The sequence below is a fragment of the Lactuca sativa genome, chromosome 9 (assembly GCF_002870075.4).
Source record: "Lactuca sativa cultivar Salinas chromosome 9, Lsat_Salinas_v11, whole genome shotgun sequence".
NCBI lineage: Eukaryota > Viridiplantae > Streptophyta > Magnoliopsida > Asterales > Asteraceae > Lactuca > Lactuca sativa.
Window position 1 is genome coordinate 205,576,479 of NC_056631.2, and position 19,495 is coordinate 205,595,973.

Here is a 19,495-nt window from a genome sequence, read left to right on the forward strand (position 1 = left end):
AAATGACATTTATGCCCTCATGTGCAATGCACGTGAGGGGTTTAACACCCACAAACAAACGGCTGTTAACCCCAAGGGCTTGTTCCACAAACAAACCTCTCCATAAGGACCAGAAATCCAATTTTTAAAAGGTTTGGACCATATCCACAAAAAATGACAAACCACGGGGACCATTTTTGCATTTTTGTCTTTTGAATTTATTAAAAAGCTTTCAACCGATGACAACACAATTTTTGCAATTATCATTGACAAATTGATATTAACACTCTCTTTTCCTCTCATTTTTAGTGGTGGATTGGTGGGCAATTGACTTGTTTTGTTTTTGGTTGGTTCAACCCTTCTTTTGACTGACCCGAACCACACTTGATCCTTATCCCTCTCACAAAAATATTGACCGATCTCTTCTCATACCACTATTAACAAAATGACCAAGTCGATGCAAGAAGAGTTAACATTTAATTAATGTATTAAATTCATTAAGATGATATATAAACAAATTAAATTGATAAGAATTTAAACAATGACCGAATACATTGTAACAAAACCTAACACTTTCCCATGAATCTAAGGTGTTTGACATGTGAATTTAGGCACGAACTCACATGGGAAGTTTTCCTTAAAGCCACTAAATATTCCCACCACCATTTTGGGTGGCGCCACTCTCTTCCCTTACCTCTCAAAAATTAAACAAATATATCCAATAATTAATGCCAACAAATAATCTCATTTTTCATTAATTAATGAATAAAATCAATCGTATAAAATGGACAATATCTTTACATTAAATGCCCTAATAAAAATAATTGTAAAAAGATCAAACAATTTTACTGTATCTGAGGGTAATTTAGTAATTTGGCAAGTCGACGGCGACGGACAAAAGCTGTTTCTTCGCCGGATGTGGACTTTCAACTTCTTGCTCGCTCATGAACAGTTGACTTTTCTTCGCACAGTCAACGCTCAAACCCAACTGGAATTCAGGGAACGCGGGTAAGTTTAAGTCAAATCCACGCGGTTGGCTATGGGTGGAGGAGGTGGTCTTCTCGGAGGTTGTGACGCCGCTGGCGGTTGCTCCGGTGCCGGGGTTGTTGCCGTCGTAGTGGCGTCTTTTGTGACCGCCGAGTGCTTGTCCGGTGGGGAAAGTTCTATGGCAGACAGAACACTCGTGGGTTCTTCCACTAGGCTTTAAAACAGAGGAAGCGGAGGCGCTGGCGGTTGTGGTGGCGGAAGTAGACGGGTGGTCTTCGGAGACGTTTTTCCGATGGCTGGCTTTGTGTCCACCGAGTGCTTGGTAAGAAGAGAACCCCTTGTTGCAGACGCTACACTTGTGAGAGACAGACTGATGAAGTGGTGGCAGTGGAGGAGATTGGGCAGCGACAGCGGCAGCGGCGGCGGTGGAGGTGGTATCTGTTCTTCCACGAGAGAGCAACATGAGACAGAAAGCTAAGTACTCCTCCTCCGTGGGTTGTTCTGGTTCCGATGGATGAGTGATGTCACTATCCGTGCTTGTGGTGGTTCTCGGCCGCTTTGAACGCTTGCCTTTATTCCAAGAATCTTGAATTACGGTGGCGGTCGGAAAATTCATGTCTTTGTAATGGAAGGAAGGTGGTGACGCCGCCGTGTTTGTTGCCGGTGAGTTTAGAGCTTGGAGTGCCATTTAATTTGAAAGAGAAAATTTAGTTGCGTATGAAATGGTAGTGGAAGTGTTGTAGTGGTTATCGTATACCATATTGGTGTGGTTTATATAGAGTAAAAGTATTCCCCTACCATAGTTGACTAACAATTTCCATACGATGAGTATACTCCTATTAATTAAATATATATTTGTCCATTTGTGTGAATTTTCTTTTTCATTTATTTACTTTCCATACCATATAAATAAAAATTTTAAAATTTTACATGTAATTAAATTTTAGTCAATGACTTTGGTTCAACTAAATTAAACCACCGTCAATGCTAACAGTCTTTTTTTTTTTTTTTTTTTTAAACAATGTTTAATTTGATTTAATTTATTTAACAATGATCTAACGAAAGTCTATGGAATTTAAGGAGAGTTGGTCCTGAACATGTGCGCGAAGTGCAACCACAAAGCCCATGTCATATAGGAGGCTAGTATTTTTTACATACATTACTGAGGCTACTATTACGTATTAACAATATATTAATGACAAATTAATATCAGATAAGTTATAATTTATAAAATTTGATAACAATAATTAACTTATCATAATATTATTAATTTTTGTTTATATAAAAACCTTATATTTAGAAACCTATTTTTTTACCTTTTTATACAAAACATTTAAATTATCAAACAGACCCTAAATTACCTTGAATTAGTAACAAATTAATATCAGAGATAATTTATAATTCATAAAATTTTATAACAATAATCAACTTATCAAAATATTATTAATTTTTGTTTATATAAAAACATTATATTTAAGAACCTATTTTTACTTTTTATTTAGAGCATTAAAAATATCAAACAACCCCTAAATTTAAACATTGCATAATTATTTTTGAGCTTCTTAAATATCAAATTATATATCATAACTGTATCAAATTTATGGTCGTATTTTTAAAATATATAACGAGTGTAATAAAATTATCCATTTGCTTAATAACACTTGATTTATTTTATTATCGATAGAAAATTTATTATTTATTATATGCAATATAAAAGGTTGGCATGATAAGTGAGAAGTGGGAGGGCAGATGAGGAGTGAAGTCGGCGGTCGCGTCAAGAAGAGTAGGAGTGGAGTTGGGAAAGGGTATTAACGTCTTTTTGGGTTTAAAAGGAAAGTATCAGGAGATTGACATGGCTGCTATTTCCCTTATGTTTTTTTATCATTTAATAAATTTAAGAGTAAATTACAAATTCGGTCCCTATACTTTATACAAGTTTGTATGTTTAATCCAGAATTTGAAAGTATTTCGATATTGTTCTTAAGTCTGTATTTTGTTGTGGACATGGCCTTGTATTTTTACTTAAAATTACAAGTTTACTCCAAAAAAAGGAATCATTTTATATGAGAGAAGGAACACATAAAAAAAATGCTAATTTAAGAACGTGGAAATATTATGAAAATATGTACTAATCTTATGATATTTAGTGAAGCAAGTGACCAAATTTGTAACTTACTCTAATTTTAAAGAATATTTACGAGTAAAAGAGAAGGCAATTTCATAAAAATGGACTTCTTCAAAGTCAAATCTTCTCTCCCATTATAAACGTGTATTTTCACTTCCACAAACTTTTCTTTGACTCCGCTAACACATATGTGCTTACTTTTGCTTTCTAGTTATTCATCATCAAGTATATCAAGCATCATAAATCCAGTAAATTATTCTTTACAGTATTTATTTAGATAATTTGGCATTTTAACACTTTGATTTTACATTAAATACTTTGTCATGGTTTTTGCCTAACTAACATCTAGTGTCGACACAAGGATAAGAGGCAAAATATTCTTCAAGTATATATCCACAATTCTCTAGAAGGTTTTTAATAATTATAAAATAATCTAAATTATTTAAATTATGTTTATATTATGTAGATTATCTTGATTAGTTTATCAATTTTCACTTTTCTATGAAAACAAAGAATCGTGTTAGGATTGAAATCAACAATATTTACTATTTAGGGTATGCTTGTTTTATATACCGTAAATAGCAAATAACTAAAAGTTGCGTCTAAAATTATTTGTCAAAAATACTTATATAAGTTTCAAAATGTGTAATAAAAACTCAAAACTGAAACATAAAAGTTAAAAATTAAAAACTTAAAACTCTTAAAAGATCGCAAAAGTTATTTCATACTACAACCCAAGTTCTTTTTTTTTTTTTTTAACTCGTCGCCAAACAAAACTCTGTTAGACATATATTAAATCAACATCTCAATCATATAGAGTTTATGGCAATAAAATGACTATGGACGTGTTTGACAAAAGTAGTTGTTAGCTGGAAGCAGGTAGCGGGTAGCGGATAGCGGGAAGCTATAACTTTTATTTGTTATATGAATGTTTGGCAAAAATAGCTGGAAGCTTTTAAAATACATAAAATTACATAAAAGGACAATTCATTAAAAATACATAAATATATAAATATATTTTTAACGGTAATTATGGAAATTGATTTCAAAATCCTGGTAGCGTTTTGTTAAACGCTATATGAAGTAGCTTTTAGATTTGGAGTGTTTTGTTTAAACTAAAAGCTAAACGCTCGTACTACCAAACGAAGTTTTTTGTTTAAACTAGAGCGTTTTGTCAAAAATCTAAAAGCTAGAAGCTCCAAAACGCTTGGTGGGATGTCAAGTCCACCAAGCAAATTACACCATTTGTTTGCAAATAAAATGTAATATAATAGTAAAAAGGGGTATCGATCCTCGGGGAAATGGTTGTATTCAATCCAAAAGAACTAGTGTAATTAAACTAATTAACTACAATTAGACTAAAAAGGGGGGGGGGGGGGGGGTGTTTGATTCCTTGAAAACTAAAAAAAACTTGAATAATTAAAAATCTTGCAATTAAGCAAGTTTATGAGATGCTCAAAGGTTTAGAATAATTGGTTAACAATGGCAATTCAACACAATGAACATTTATGTGTTTATCATTAGGATCTAATACAAAGCTTATCCTTCATCCCAAATTGGTTATAGCAATCATGAAGCATGAGATGCCAAGATTCCTCATAGGTAGTATGGATGTTGGGGAAGCCCACAACACACCTTCTTAATTAAGATCAAGGTTCAATTGAAGCAATTGATCCCAAGAAATCAATTAGCCTTAAGAATGAAGGAATCCCTAATTCCTAGAGGATGTTAAATGCTTACACATCCATAAAGGAGTTATGATTCATAAGCTAGAGATGATTTCTACCATCATAAAGCTTTTGTTCTAGATAAATTCAATGATCCAATGCAAAATCAAAGAAACAAATCAACAATTGCTCATTCAATTACTAAGCTCATGATCAAAGCATCAAATAAGCATTAGAATTGCAAACTAGAATCATAAACATGGAATAAATTGATAATCAACATAAATCCTTCAAAACCCACAAACATTCATTGGTTTTCAGCCAAAGTCAACCAAATTAGAGTATTAGTCACTCATGGCAACAAAGTAACAAGAACAATAATCTATTTGCATAAAGAAACTACCTAAGATTTGGAAAGATGAAAGGAAATGGTTTCTAGCTCCCAAAATCGCCTCTTGCAGGTCTCCAATGGTGAAAAATCGTCAATGTGACTCTAGATCTGATCCCCCAAGGTTATGGTGTGCCAAATGACCAAAATGCCCAAACTGGGCAGTTGCGCGGGTACCCGCGCGACGAAAATTCTGCCCGCGCAAATGCTGTTGTGTTGCCATTGGTCCAGCATTCCACCACTCCACCCTTCCACTACCAAAGACTCCTTTGGTCCCCCCCCCCCCCCCTTGTCCATGTAATTTGAATCCACCAATCATCATTTAGCTACCAAATGGATGCTCCAAACCCAAAATTAGAAATTTATGATCCATCTTCACAAGCCCAAATAATCCAAGCCATCAACTTTAAAAGCTCAATTCTTCTTCTTTGATTCCGCCAAGCCCAACAATGCCTCGGGAGCCCACTAAGCCGTCTTCACTCTAATCCACAATCACAAAAAGCTTCAAAACCCTACAAAATTCCTCATGCAACATAACAAGCCCCCGATACGATCCATGATAAAGAAATTAATTAAAATACAATGCAATACTAATAAAAAAACTAAAAATCTAAAATAAACTAATAAAAAGAAAGAAATAAAATAAGTTATCAACGCTTCCAAAAGCTCAGTGTCAAACACGCCCTATATATTGAAGTTATATATTTTGAGAATACCAAAATTTTCCAAAGATACAAAAAATTACCGCTAACTCCACAAAGTTAAGCACTTAAGCTTGCTATCAAAAATATTTTTGACAAAAAATAAACTGACATTTATTCTCCGAGATCAAGTATTTCAGGCCAAGCTTTTATTTTTTGGAAAATTGAGTGATTTAACAAACTTTTTTTTTGTACTTTTAAAAACTAACTAGTTTTGAAAAATAATCACTTGGTTTGGAATATGTATTATGGACCCGAATTTCGAATTGGGTAAAAAAGGTCCATCATGGTAATGTGGTCAACCTATATATGCCATGTCAGACACCTTGCCCCGAACACACTATTTTTGACCGCATATTCCTTATTCCAGACTTCATCAATTTCGAATAATGTCTTCTTCTAATGGCTAGTAGTGAAGAGATCCAACATTTGTGGGTACATGTTGATTCTTTGTATGATTATATGTTATTATATGTTAAAAATAAAAAATTATGCTTTTTGTATGATTTGATGTGATTATTTAGCAATAAATTGTTTTCCTTCACGCGTCTCCCACATCAATTCTCAAAACTTATTAACTCGGGTGGATGCCCGACCACGAGACTGTCTACTTTAGGCTACTATGCCTTGAAGGAATATAATTTAATTTCAGGGCCCTCCAAACCAATGTAAAATTGGAATATCACGATGTGTAAAATGCACTTGTTGAGACATGTTGGCAATGCAACCTTCTTCGTGAGCTATGTTTCCAGTCCACGATTGTTTACTATGAAAACATAAGTACGGTCTACATGTCTTCTAAATTAGTGCAATTTATATTCACTTTGTATGGAAAAAAGTTATGCATGGCCTTATTAGGTTTCTTCATGCTCCATCATCTGCTCATTATGCAGTCATATTCACCAATGACTTATCTACATCACTATTCTCGAACATCTACTCTTTTTAAATGTTAAAAAGCTTCATCCCGATAAAACTATGGAGGGATGTTAGTAAGTGTACATTAGTAGTATTTAGTAGAGTTGTTTGCGGTGCAGTTCGGTGCGGTTTAGAGTCAAAACCGCAAACCACACCACATATACGGTTTGAGTTTATGACAAACTGCCAACCACATTATATGGTGTGGTTTGGTGTGGATGGTTTATACGGTTTAGGTGCGGCTTCAAATGAGATATTCAACTTTGTAACTATTATTTGTTAATGTATTATTTTAGCCGTTTTGAAATATAAGTAAGATATAGTACACAATAATTTTCTTTTGCTAATTGACTTGATACCTCAAAAATTTTATAAGGATACAACCTTATACTTTTATTATAGCATGTATTCAATGTTAAAACCTCTTTTTTAGAGGTGTTAAAGTCTGATGCTTGATGTACTGTAAGATTTTTTAAATAAGGGCAATTGCAAGAAAATCATTATATTTTCGAAAAATTTTGATTTTGACATTGAGTTATTTTTTCTCAATTATGTCATTATATTTACAATTTTGTTGCAATATTAACTAAATGACCGGTTCTCCCTGTTCTCTCGGTAACAACTTTTCACAAATTACAATAAAGTCACTAAGTTTACCAAAATTTTGATTTTTGACACCGAGTTTTTTTTCTCAATTATATCATTACATTTACAATTTTGTCACAATGTCAACCAATTGACCATTCAAGAGATGTTATTGTTGTTTAAAAGCTCGATTTTTATAACAAATAAATTAAGTTCGATCTAATGGTTCAAACTCACTCATAAGTCAGTGAAAAGGGCATAGCCACCCTTTTAGGAGATGTTATTGTGGTTTAGAATCTCGATTTGTACAACAAATAAATGAATACCCTCCAAAGTCGATCTAAGACCCGTACAAGGTCGTTTTGTACAAAAAATAAATGAATACCCTACAAGGTCGATTTATTTGTACCACAAATAAATGAAGCCCCTATAAATAAAGATCCCTATAAACTCACTTCTAAACCACTTGATTGGTTACCATCAATCTAGCAAGTTACCAAATAAATGACATGACAATATTGTGATGTAGAAGCCACATTACATCTTATGTGGTAGGATTGAGTTTCAAATATAGGTTTTACATCAAACCCAATTTCACATATCTTTTTTGGTCGATTCAGTGGTTCAAACTCACTTAAATATCAGCAAAAAGGGTGTACTCACCCTTTAATTAGTTGACAATTTTTATTATAATGTTTGATGTTTAATTCTCGTCATAATATATCTTCACAAATGACGTCTGAAGGTCAATCTAGTGGTTTAAATTCACTTAAAAGTAAGTAAAAGTGGCATACTCACCCTTTCAAGAGATGCTATTGTTGTTTAAAAGCTCGATTTGTACACGTAAATGAAGACCCCCATAAGGTCGATCAAAAAGATGATTAGTTAGTTTAAACCACTAAATCGACCTTGTACGGGTCTTCATTTATTTGTTGTACAAATCGAACTTCTAACCACAATAAAATCTCCTGAAATTGTGACTATGACCTTTTTGCCGACTTGTAAGTGAGTTTGAACCATTTGACCAACCTTCATTTATTTGTTGTACAAATCGAGCTTCTAAATTACAATAACATCTCTTGAATCGGTCAATTGGTTGACATTACAACAAAATTGTAAATGTAAAGATATAATTGAGAAAAAAAACTTGGTGTCAAAATCGAAATTTTATTGTAATATAGTGACTTTCTTGAAATTTGAAACTCGGTGTGTCAAAATCGAAATTTTGGAAAACTTAGTGACTATTGTAATTTGGAAAAAGTGGTTACTAAGAGAACATGGAGAACCGGTCATTTGGTTGATATTACAACAAAATTATAAATATGATGACATAATTGAGAAAAGAATAACTCGATATCAAAATCCAAAATTTATAATAATATAGTGATTTTTTCTTTTTATTTTTTGTTTTTGCAATTTTCCCTTTTAATAACCCATATATTTGATAACTCCATCAGAAATTAAAAAAAAACATTTATACGTTTGTTTATATGATTTGCAAAAGTAGATACTAGCAAACAACACCACATATGTTTGACAAAACTACAAACAACATCACATATGTTTTAAACAGTGTTATGTGGTACAGTTTATACAGTGTGGACGGCTTATGCGCTGAATGAACACCCCTAGTACTATTTAGTCGACTTTGTTAGCGCATGTTCTAATAGTTATGGTCATTGGCTTACGCCTTATCCTTAATTATTTATAATTATTATTATCTGACTTTGAAAGGCAACGAAGATAATAATTCAATAACCTCAAGAAGTGTTGCATGTTGGAACTTCCAACTCGAATTAATCTCATGAACAAACGCTTTATTTTGTCACGTGCGGGCATATTTTACTTTGTGGGTTGCGTCGCGTTTACGAGTGTTTCTATTTTGTCATGGAATAGAACCGTGCTCGCCATAGTAGATTTCCTTTTATGACCCTGGTATTATCGATCCTTTCAACTCATTACATAGTTCCATGTTTTTGGATTTTACTATTAAATAAAATCAGATTAAAACAAACTTTATTTAATTAAAACAGACGTTTATAATAGTTTCTAACGTTTTTCATCCATCTAGCATATAACACATTAATCATATACTTGTTAAAAGTCATCTTAACAATCAACAAAGTACATAGACCCTGTTTCTAAAGGTTTTACGGATATTTTTTTTTATTAATTGTCTTCTCCTCTTATCCCATGTATGGGGCCATGCTTGTGTCGATGTTGATTATTATTTGTCTTCTAGAAGGTTAAATGATAACTTTAATTCTAAAATTTTCAAAAACCACGTTTTGTTATCAACAATATCAATATCGTTTAATTTATTATATATACATTTACACGGAGCAACTTTTGTTTAACACCATTTCTTTGCAATAAATGAGAAACTTGTTAATCACGTTAAAGTCACTTCGGTTGGTGGCGGTACCAACTTCTCCACACTTACACGTGCACATATCCTGTCCTTTTGTTACAGTTGGTACTTATGTATGTTTTTCGTTTGAAAATAAAACTTTTCCAAATATTTTATAAGATATTTATCACGAATATTATAATACTAACTAAAAACACGTGTTTTTCAAAAATATATATTTATCGTAAAGGTATATTGAAAAGTAGAATATGTTATCTAGGATGTGTGCCTTAGACTATCCGGAATGGTATTAAATCCTTGTTCCAAAATTGTTGTGATCTCTCTTCAATATAGGAGCATAGAGCTATCCGGTCAACACCACTACTTTGACATAGAGGTGGTGTTCATCATGAGGTGACAACATCATCGTTACCTCTCTTGCGTAAGACTACACATAATGGATACGACACACTCTCGGCACATGTGACATCAACTCGGGGGACACCGGCCCTGAACTCGGCATGTCGAGCTTGGAAGGGCAACTTGGCAATGACAGGGTCGGTCCTGAGGATTCAAATGCCCTTAAGCATTAACGTGCAACGAATTAAATTACATAAACTATTTTTTTTAAACGTCGATAAACTTTATACAATAAACATAGCAAAATCTTAGTATTTTAATGAGTAATTCAATATCTGGGACAATATAGAACCAGGGGTATTTTAGGAAAAACATTCCAATTTTAAGTTTTTGAGTTAGTTTAGGATTCCAACTAGTAATTTTCCAGAAAACTTTTTTCTCCCCTGTTCCGTTTCTGTCCTATTAATCTTTTTTTTTTCAGCACAATTAAGTTGTGTTTAATTTTTCCAGAATTAAGAGAATTGATTCTCAAGTTTTTTTTGTCCTGTTAAGTCTGTTTAGATTTCCTTCTTTGGTTGTAACATTCTATTAGAATCAAATGATTCCATTCCAACAATGACAACCTTCATTCATGAATCATGATTCAACATTCAAGATTTCAAGTATTCAAGAATCAAAATTTCAAGGAAAATTGTTAAACTGATAATGATAAAATATTAAAACTAATAAAACTAAATCTAATAAATGTGTGAATTTGTGATAATGGTCTAAAACTCTAATTAATAAACTGTAAAACTAATTTTGTAATTCATAAATCTGATCAGAATCATTTATTCGTTTACCTAATTCTGTGATTCAAAGCAATTGACAGATTGAGTCCTGATTACTGTTTCTCACTTCCTGTCGTTGAGTGCATCAGTTGCTGAATTGTTGCCCTTGAATGTTGCTATCGTTGTTTTCCTGTTTCGCTGCCTGAGTTAACTTGTTTTCGATGTGATGCTCAATTGCTCATGTTGTCTTGTGCCTACGTGACCTAATACTTAACTTTTCTGCATTGACTTTGGGCCTGGTCAAAACTAAATATAGTATAGTATTAAAAAAAGTTGGGCCCCTAAAAAATAAAGGCCATGTGCAATGTGCACAGGTAGCACAACCTCATCACCGGGCCTGGGCAATGGCATGCCAAGACTCTTTTTTCTTCCTCTTTTCTTTTCCCTCATTTTCTTCTCCCCACTCAGTAGCCCATCCCTCCCTTCTTCCGATCTACGTCCCCAATTTCTTCCTTGCTGGTGGAGTTCGAATGTGGAGTTCGGCATGGGCTGCACGACTCCCTTCGGCCTATGAACCATACATGATGGTGTTAGACCACTAAAATAGTATAATATATGACAAAATTAATTTTAAAGAAAAAAGTTAATATCATAAAAGACTTAATTTATCTTTCATATAAATATTTTTAGTCAATTAATTAATTAGTTAAGTTGTTATTATTATTATTATTATTATTATTATTATTATTATTATTATTATTGATAATTTAGATATTATAATAAATAAGTAAAATTAAATTATATAATTTGTTTTTGTAATATAATATTATTAAAATAAGTTTTTAGTGTAAAATTTTAGTGTGTTGTTGAAGTGAAAACTCTATTTTTGTATTAAAAAGTCATCATTTTTGTGTCTTTTAGTGTTTATGGTTGGAGTTGGGCTAATAAATCAAGATCAAATTTGCTACATGTTAATTTCCTATAACGTTTAATACTTGTTATTTTGTGGTATTTTTTGAAATAAATAATATTTACTTGTCAATTTGACTTTTTTTTCATTATATATTTTTGTATTTATGTAAAATTATTACTAAAAAACATGTAATTCTTAACAATTTATATTAATTTTTTTAATAAAACACATATAACACACGTATCTCACTCCTAGTCTATATCCTAATAAATAAAAATGTTTTTGTTACTTGTCATTTCTTCAAGATTTTTTTTCACATATTATTATGTGAGATTTTTGAATTACTTAAATTTTCACAAGTTGTATTCTTTTTTTGTTAATAAAAAATTACTCAATTCCACTGATTAATACCTTTATTATTATATATGTAAAGTATTTATTTTATTAAATATGTAGATCAACACTATAATTAATGAAACATTTATTATTTAAGATAAATATATTTTTCTTCATAAAATGAATATAATAATATATAGTTTGTTTTTTTCTACCACTAAAAACATTTATTATGATTTTTTTCGTTACATAATTAAAATAATAAAATATTATAAAATAATATTGTCAAAATTGAGATTTAATAAAATATATTTTGTTAAATTTTCAAATGAAATAGACATTAAAAATATTTAATGTTTACATATTGATATAACACTTTTATTTTTAACAAACTCGTTTAGTAAACGATTCTCACACTTAGTATGTAATGTATTAAATTTAATAAATGTCGTAGTAAATTGCAATAAATATGTTTATTATTTCCTTATTTCGAAATTTACTTTAGAAAAGTTTTAATGTTTATACATTAATATTTAATTTTTTTAATTTAATCCATATATATATATATATATATATATATATATATATATATATAGAGAGAGAGAGAGAGAGAGAGAGAGAGAGAGAGAGAGAGAGAGAGAGAGAGAGAGAGAGAGAGAGAGAGAGAGAGAGAGAGAGAGAGAGAGAGAGAGAGAGAGAGAGAGAGAGAGAGAGAGAGAGAGAGAGAGAGAGAGAGAGAGAGAGAGAGAGAGAGAGAGAGAGAGAGAGAGAGAGAGAGAGAGAGAGAGAGAGAGAGAGAGAGAGAGAGAGAGAGAGAGAGAGAGAGAGAGAGAGAGAGAGAGAGAGAGAGAGAGAGAGAGAGGTTTCACACATAATACAAAATGTACCTTTTATAAAACATTTATAAAGAGTTTTAATATAAAATAAACTGACCCTTGATTTTTCATAAATCACGGGAACAATATAAGGTAATTTTGTAACAGTTTGAAGCATCTACTAATCTAAGGTCGACGAAGAAACATGCAAGTCGATGACGGTGGATGCGTGGGAACTACGGCACGTAAATTAACGCGGATTGCCACGTTGCAGAAAGGATGTGTTTAGCTTTATATGTATACGACCACTTCCCTTTGCCACACGTGGACTTAGTTTGGTATCTAGAAATGAACCCAAAAGCCTCACGTCAATTAACTCACAAATTCACAACGAGTTTGCTCATATTTTAATAAAGTTTAAATATCAAACATAAAAAAAAAGGTAAAAAAGGAATTACTTTTATTTTATTTAGAAACCAACTACTTGTTCTTTTTTTGTTTTTTCAATCTATTTTCAATAAATATTGTATTTAAATTCATATTGCTAAGTTTATATGTTATTAGTTAAAAATAAGTATTAGCAAATATGTTTTTTTCTAAAATAACCTGATTCATAAAAATGTTAGTGATTCATACTCTTACACCCCGTTCCCGAGTTCAACTTAACGAGAGAAATGAAAGAAAATTGATGGAAATGAGAAGAAAATAGAAGAAATTGGTATTCTCGAATTTCACTAAAGAAGAGAATTGGAATGAAGTGGAGGGAAATGAGAAGATTACTTTCCCTCTTAACTTTCCTTCTGATTTGGGAGGATTTGGAAATAAAGAACAAAATGATTCATTTTCATTCCACTTCTCTCCAACTCGGGAACACAAAAGAAAATTTTGTTTTCCTTTCTTTTCTCTTCTTTTCTCTCGTGACTTACTTTTCTCTTCTCTTCTTTTCTTTTGTTAAACTTGGGAACGAGGCGTTAAGTTTCCAACTAATTTGCATGTTTTGAAGTGTCTTGGTAAAAATAAAAAATTGAACTCATTCATATATGGAAATTGATCAATTTATGTTGTTCTTTTAAAATTAATGTCTTGTTTGGTAATTTAACTTTTTTACTTGTACACATTTATCACTTAAGCTCTCCAACTTTGTTGTTTTCTTTAAATAAATGTCATATTTATCACATAATTAATGGCTTTGTCTTCATTCACTTAACACATTTTAAGTATTAAAAGGTCACTAAGTAATGTCGGTCATTGAATTTAGGCCATAGGTATGGTCACAAAATGTTCACAAGAAAAATGATGTCAACTATGCGCCACATCACATTCACTACATGTTCCCGAGTCCTTAGAAATAGTTATCATTTCATATTATTTATCTGTAACATCCCGTTTATTGAGTAAATGAGTAGAAAAAGATTTATAAATGAATGATAATCCTAAAATAAATAATATTTAGCGGGGTGTTAGTGTTGGGGAGTCAATTGATACAATTTTAGAAGCTGGTAAATCATTGAGACTTAATTTGAAAATATTTGTGAGGCTCTGGGGCTGAATGGTAAGTTTTGGATTTATTATGAAAAGAATTATAGAAGTAAGGGGCTAAAAGGTAAATTTCGGATTTAAAATGAAGAGATTGTGAATGGGAGGGACTAGTTCTGCCATTTCTCTATCAAGTTTGTGTGGAGCGGGTTTTAGCATCGTGCCTTCCATTTCCGATGATAACTGTTTTATTGAGTAACCCTAACCCTAGACGTTCCATTCCAGCCGCCACCACCATGGATCGCATCTTCAACCGCCACCGTCTGTGGAAGCCTTCTCAGAGCCAACAACAACTATTTCGCTGCCGGAGACGCAACCCTACTGCCGGAGACGCAATTGGTCAGTCGAATGAACCAACCGAGATCGAGTATTGAGCCTTGAGGAGTCGTTGTGCTGGGTGTGAGCGAATGGGACGCTGCCAGTAAGTCTAACGCCACCCATCTCCTCTCTCTTTAATTCTCGCAGTAAAGGCGACGACGTGAGCACCGCTGTGGTCGTCAGTGGCCTGAGGTCGCCGCTTCTCGGCAATCAGTCGTCGTCTGCCGCCCTATGAGGCTGAGTGGTTTTGTTTGTGTGATTTGGATCGCAATTGTGAGTGAGTATGTGGGTTTAATCGGCTGGAAATCAAAAGAACCCGCCACCACCACCGGGAGGTGGTGGTAGCCACCCGCTACTATTTTCTACCACTCTCCGCCGCCACCAACCATCATGGGAGTTGGTTGTGGGTGTGTTTATGGGTGTGTTCATGAGTATTTACACTGTTTTCGGTATTTTGGAGATTGTATGAGTGTTTTTGTGGCCGGAAAACCCACCACCACCACCATGAGGTGGTGGCTGCCGCCACCGACCACCACCGCCTGAGGTGGCAGTGTGTGGTGCCCGTTCTAGTGGAACCCTATTGGGCCAAAAAACTTAATATTGGACTGGATTGGTTCGTTATTGGGCTAGAAAACCCTAATTTTGGGTTTTGTTGGTTTGGGTCTATTGGGACCCGTATTTGGGCCAGTGAACTCAAGATATAACTCATGACGATTCTATAGTATGATGGCTTAGTGGAATAATGGACTTAATGGGTTAAGTGAGAAACACTTAACCCTAATTGTCATTTTATGTGAAAACCCTAATATTTGCTTAGGCCTTAAGTTGGGCCTTTTTATTGGGTTTTGGTGTTTGGGCCATTGATGAGCCATCCCAGAGCAGTCATGCAGACTAGAATATTTAGATGGGCTTTAGGGTAAGGCCCATGTGAGGGTTGGAGAGGACTTTTGTGAACCCATTTAGTATTGGGCCTTGGTGAGCCCATTGGGCTTGGATTATTTATGGACCGGATTGTTGGACCATATTTAGACCTAATAATGTGAAGGTTTGTCTTATATCCTAATCGGGTTATTTGTGGGTTTGGCTTAGTGATAGAAGTCGGAGTGTAGCAGCATTTATAGGATCTGTTCGCTATTCGAGGTGAGTCCTCTCACTATACTTACCTATGTGGTGACTTGTTTGTGACTGGTGGGTCTTATTCGTGTTATTGACCAGAGGGTCTTATTTACACTATTGACCGGAGGATCTTAGTACATTATCGAACAGAGGGTCTTACTTGTTTATAATGTGTTATGTGTTATCGTGCATATTGTCTTTGTGACTTATGTTGTTATTGTAATCTGTGTATATATTGGTCTTATGTGCTTACTTGAGTTGTGCATTTGTCTGTGTGGTATATATGCTATATTATGTGATACTGAGACCGGACCGGAGGGTCCAATGAGCTGTAAGACCGGAGGGTCCAACGAGCTGTGAGACCGGAGGGTCCTCGCTGAGACCGGACCAGAGGGTCCAACGAGCTGTGGGACTGGAGGGTCCCACTGAGACACATAGACCGGATGGTCTTACAGAGTTATAGCCTCGAGTGGCTAAAGTGTTGTATGTGATATTTGGGGGAACTCACTAAGCTTCGTGCTTACCGTGTTATGTGATATGTGTTTCAGGTTCTCTCAGGATCGCGGGAAGGCGCCGACTTGATTGTACACACTAGAGAAAAAGTTATGCTTTAAGGATCTAGGATTTTATTCAAATAATTGTGAACACGTGTTTTGATAATTGATATATTGAGATTATGTAAAATGTGTTGATTTCATTTATGTGAATTTAAAATTGAAAATTTTGTTTGAAAATTTACGATGTTACATTATCTTTTTTTTTGACATTATATTAAATAAAAACACAATTATTAAACATAAATAAATATTTTATAAAAAAAACATTAACTTAAATAAAAATAATATTTTTAAAATTCAACATACATTTTAGTATTTTACTATTAAAAAAGTATCAATAATAAAACATTGAAATTAAAAAAAATACTACTCGTCGTCATCATTGTTATCAATATCGGACTCATTCTCAACGTCCGCGTCCTTATCCTCCTCCTAGTCATTATCATTGTGTTCTTCGAATTGTCGTTGTTATATGTGCTCAGTCAAATCTTGGCATAGATTGTGATATGTTTCACTGTTTTGTATTTCCAAAAGCATTGTAAAGTATGTTGGGTTGCTGACTTGTATTACTGCAGGTGGATTGAGTATATTGTTCGGAGTATATGTACAAATAGCCTTACCATCTCCTTTTGTTATCATGTTATGTAAAATAACACACGCTTTCATCACCTTCATTAATTTTGTCATATCACATGCTCGTGTTGGATGTTTGATTATGTGTGACTTCTGTTTGAGGACTTCAAACACTCGCTCCACATCCTTCCTAGCAGATTCCTGTGCTAACTTGATATTTTTTTCGTTTTTCATCGGTCAGATATGAGTATGACTTGACAAATGTAGCGTACTATGATATATCCCGTAACCAAGGTAATATCCATAAGTGTATTCATGTCTATTTACAACGTTTGACATGTTTGGTGTTTTACCCTACAAAATGTCGTTAAATAACGGAGATAGTATAAGCACATTCAGGTCATTGTTTGACCCCTCCATACCAAAAAATGCATGCCAAAACCATACGTCCTGTAAAACAGCTGCTTCTAGTATAACACTCAGCACGCCATGGTCACCTCGTGTGAATTGCCCTTGCCATGCATTAGGAAAATTTTCCCACACCCAATATGTACAATCAAGGCTACCAATCATTCATGAAAATCCATGTTTAGCTTGATGTGTGGCATATAACTGTTCGACATCACTTCTAGTTGGATTTCGCAAATATATGTCACTGTAAAGCTTTATAACATACTCACTAAAAGATATGTGCATTCTCGACCGGTCCTTACATATGTTTTCAAATATCCATCTGAAGTGTTTGCGGCTATGTCGTATGCCAATTGTCTAAGAGCTTATGTGCATTTTTGAAATGTATTAAAACAATGTTTACCACTAGCATCTCATCTCAATTGAAAAAACTCATATTTGTTTTCCACATATCTAGTTATACGTACGAATAAATTTCTACTAATAGGAAAACGATCTTCGAATTTTGATAGGTTGTAACATCCCAAGATTTGTCATTTATAGTCCATGGGGATGGAAGGGTGAAGCCATGAAAAGTCTAAGGGCTAAATTGCAATTTTGGGATCAGGAGGAGTACGTTGCGCATACATAAGGGTACGTTGAGTGTACTAGGCACGCCCTAATACGCTAGGCGTACACTTTTGTATGCTGGGCGTACTCATGGCAGAAGGAAACTCTAATATTTAGGGTTTGGGGACTATTTAAAGAACATTATGAGCACAAAACCCTCCCTTACCCCAACCTCCACTGCTTAGAGTCATTCTCCCCAAACCCTTCCTTGAGTATTTGAGCTTTTTGAGTGTTCTTTGAGTGTTTTAAGAAGAAGGTGTTACATCAAGAAGTTTGAGAAGAAGATCAAGCTTGTAGATCTAAAGTTGGTTTGTGCCCTAGAAGCTCCGGAAGGTAAAAAGCTTGGAACTTTGTACTTGTATGATATAAATATAGTCATTTTAGCTTTATGGAAGCATTCTTGTCCCAAAAGTCCCAAAATGGTGCATGTTATGATTTGGACGAAATGAGTTGTCCTTTCAGACCTTAAAAGAGGTCCTAAGTGATAAAAATGGTGTCCCAATAGGTATATTTGTCTCATGCATAAAGTAAGAAGGTATTAATGGATTAAGACCATGTGTTAAGAACTTTCTGGACGTTCAAAGTGATAAAGTTCGAGACTTTATAGTCCTATGGCACATTTGGTCGATGGATCTGGAGTCCTAATAAGTGCTTAATGGCTTAAGCACTTATTAGGGTTTTGGTGAAACCCCGCATACACCCAGCGTAAATCTAGTACGCCCAACGTACTGGTTCAACCACCCCGATGGTGGTCAACGTCTGGATGAGTACGCCCCGCGTACGTCCTTTGTTGGGCCTTTGGCAATTGGGCCTTAGGTTTTGGGCTGTTTATGGACTAGTTGGATTTGGGCCTTTGCTGGACTTAATGAATATTATGTTTTAGGCCAAATTTTGACAATGAATCTTGGATTTAGGCCCAATTAGTGAGTTGGGCCCAATTTGGTAAATTGGGCCAATTATGGGCTTTGCATAAGGACTTTCAAGGTTATGGAATTGGCATTGGGCCTTGGCCCAATAAAGAGAATGGACATGATGGATTGTGTGGACCCCTAGTCAAGATTGTTATGTTGTGTAATGACTTGGTATTTATTATTTGGATAGTTCGGGACTTTTGGTGAGGCAACGATTCGGGAGTTCGATTCTTCAGTTCAGATCGGCATTGTGAGGTGAGTTTTTCTCATTATACTCAAGGGTCTAAGGCACCAAGGTCGGCCCTTTTGGATTGCTATCTTGACATGTTATATGCTCGAGTATTGTTATGATCTATTAGATCAGTATCCTAGTAGATAGGATGTTATATGTTGTTATGATCCGTTAGATCAGTATCCTAGTAGATAGGATGTTATATGTTGTTATGATCCGTTAAATCAATATCCTGGTAGATAGGATGTTATATGTTGTTATGATCCGTGAGATCAATATCCTGGTAGATAGGATGTTATATGTTGCCTTGATATGTTAGATCGGTATCCTGGTAAATC

At 34.0% G+C, this 19,495-nt stretch overlaps 1 protein-coding gene across 1 annotated transcript; it reads right to left on the bottom strand.

Moving 5' to 3' along the window:
• Positions 1–704: 704 nt before the first annotated feature.
• Positions 705–1,724, bottom strand: LOC111920562 (zinc finger protein ZAT10). The gene has a single exon (XM_023916148.2). The coding sequence runs from the start codon at positions 1,652–1,654 to the stop codon at positions 845–847; it is 810 nt and encodes a 269-aa protein (XP_023771916.1). The 5' UTR covers positions 1,655–1,724; the 3' UTR covers positions 705–844.
• Between the last annotated feature and the right edge of the window lie 17,771 nt (positions 1,725–19,495).

Excerpts from the sequence above, each read along its gene's own strand:
- LOC111920562 (XM_023916148.2), bottom strand. The coding sequence starts at position 1,654 with ATGGCACTCCAAGCTCTAAACTCACCGGCAACAAACACGGCGGCGTCA.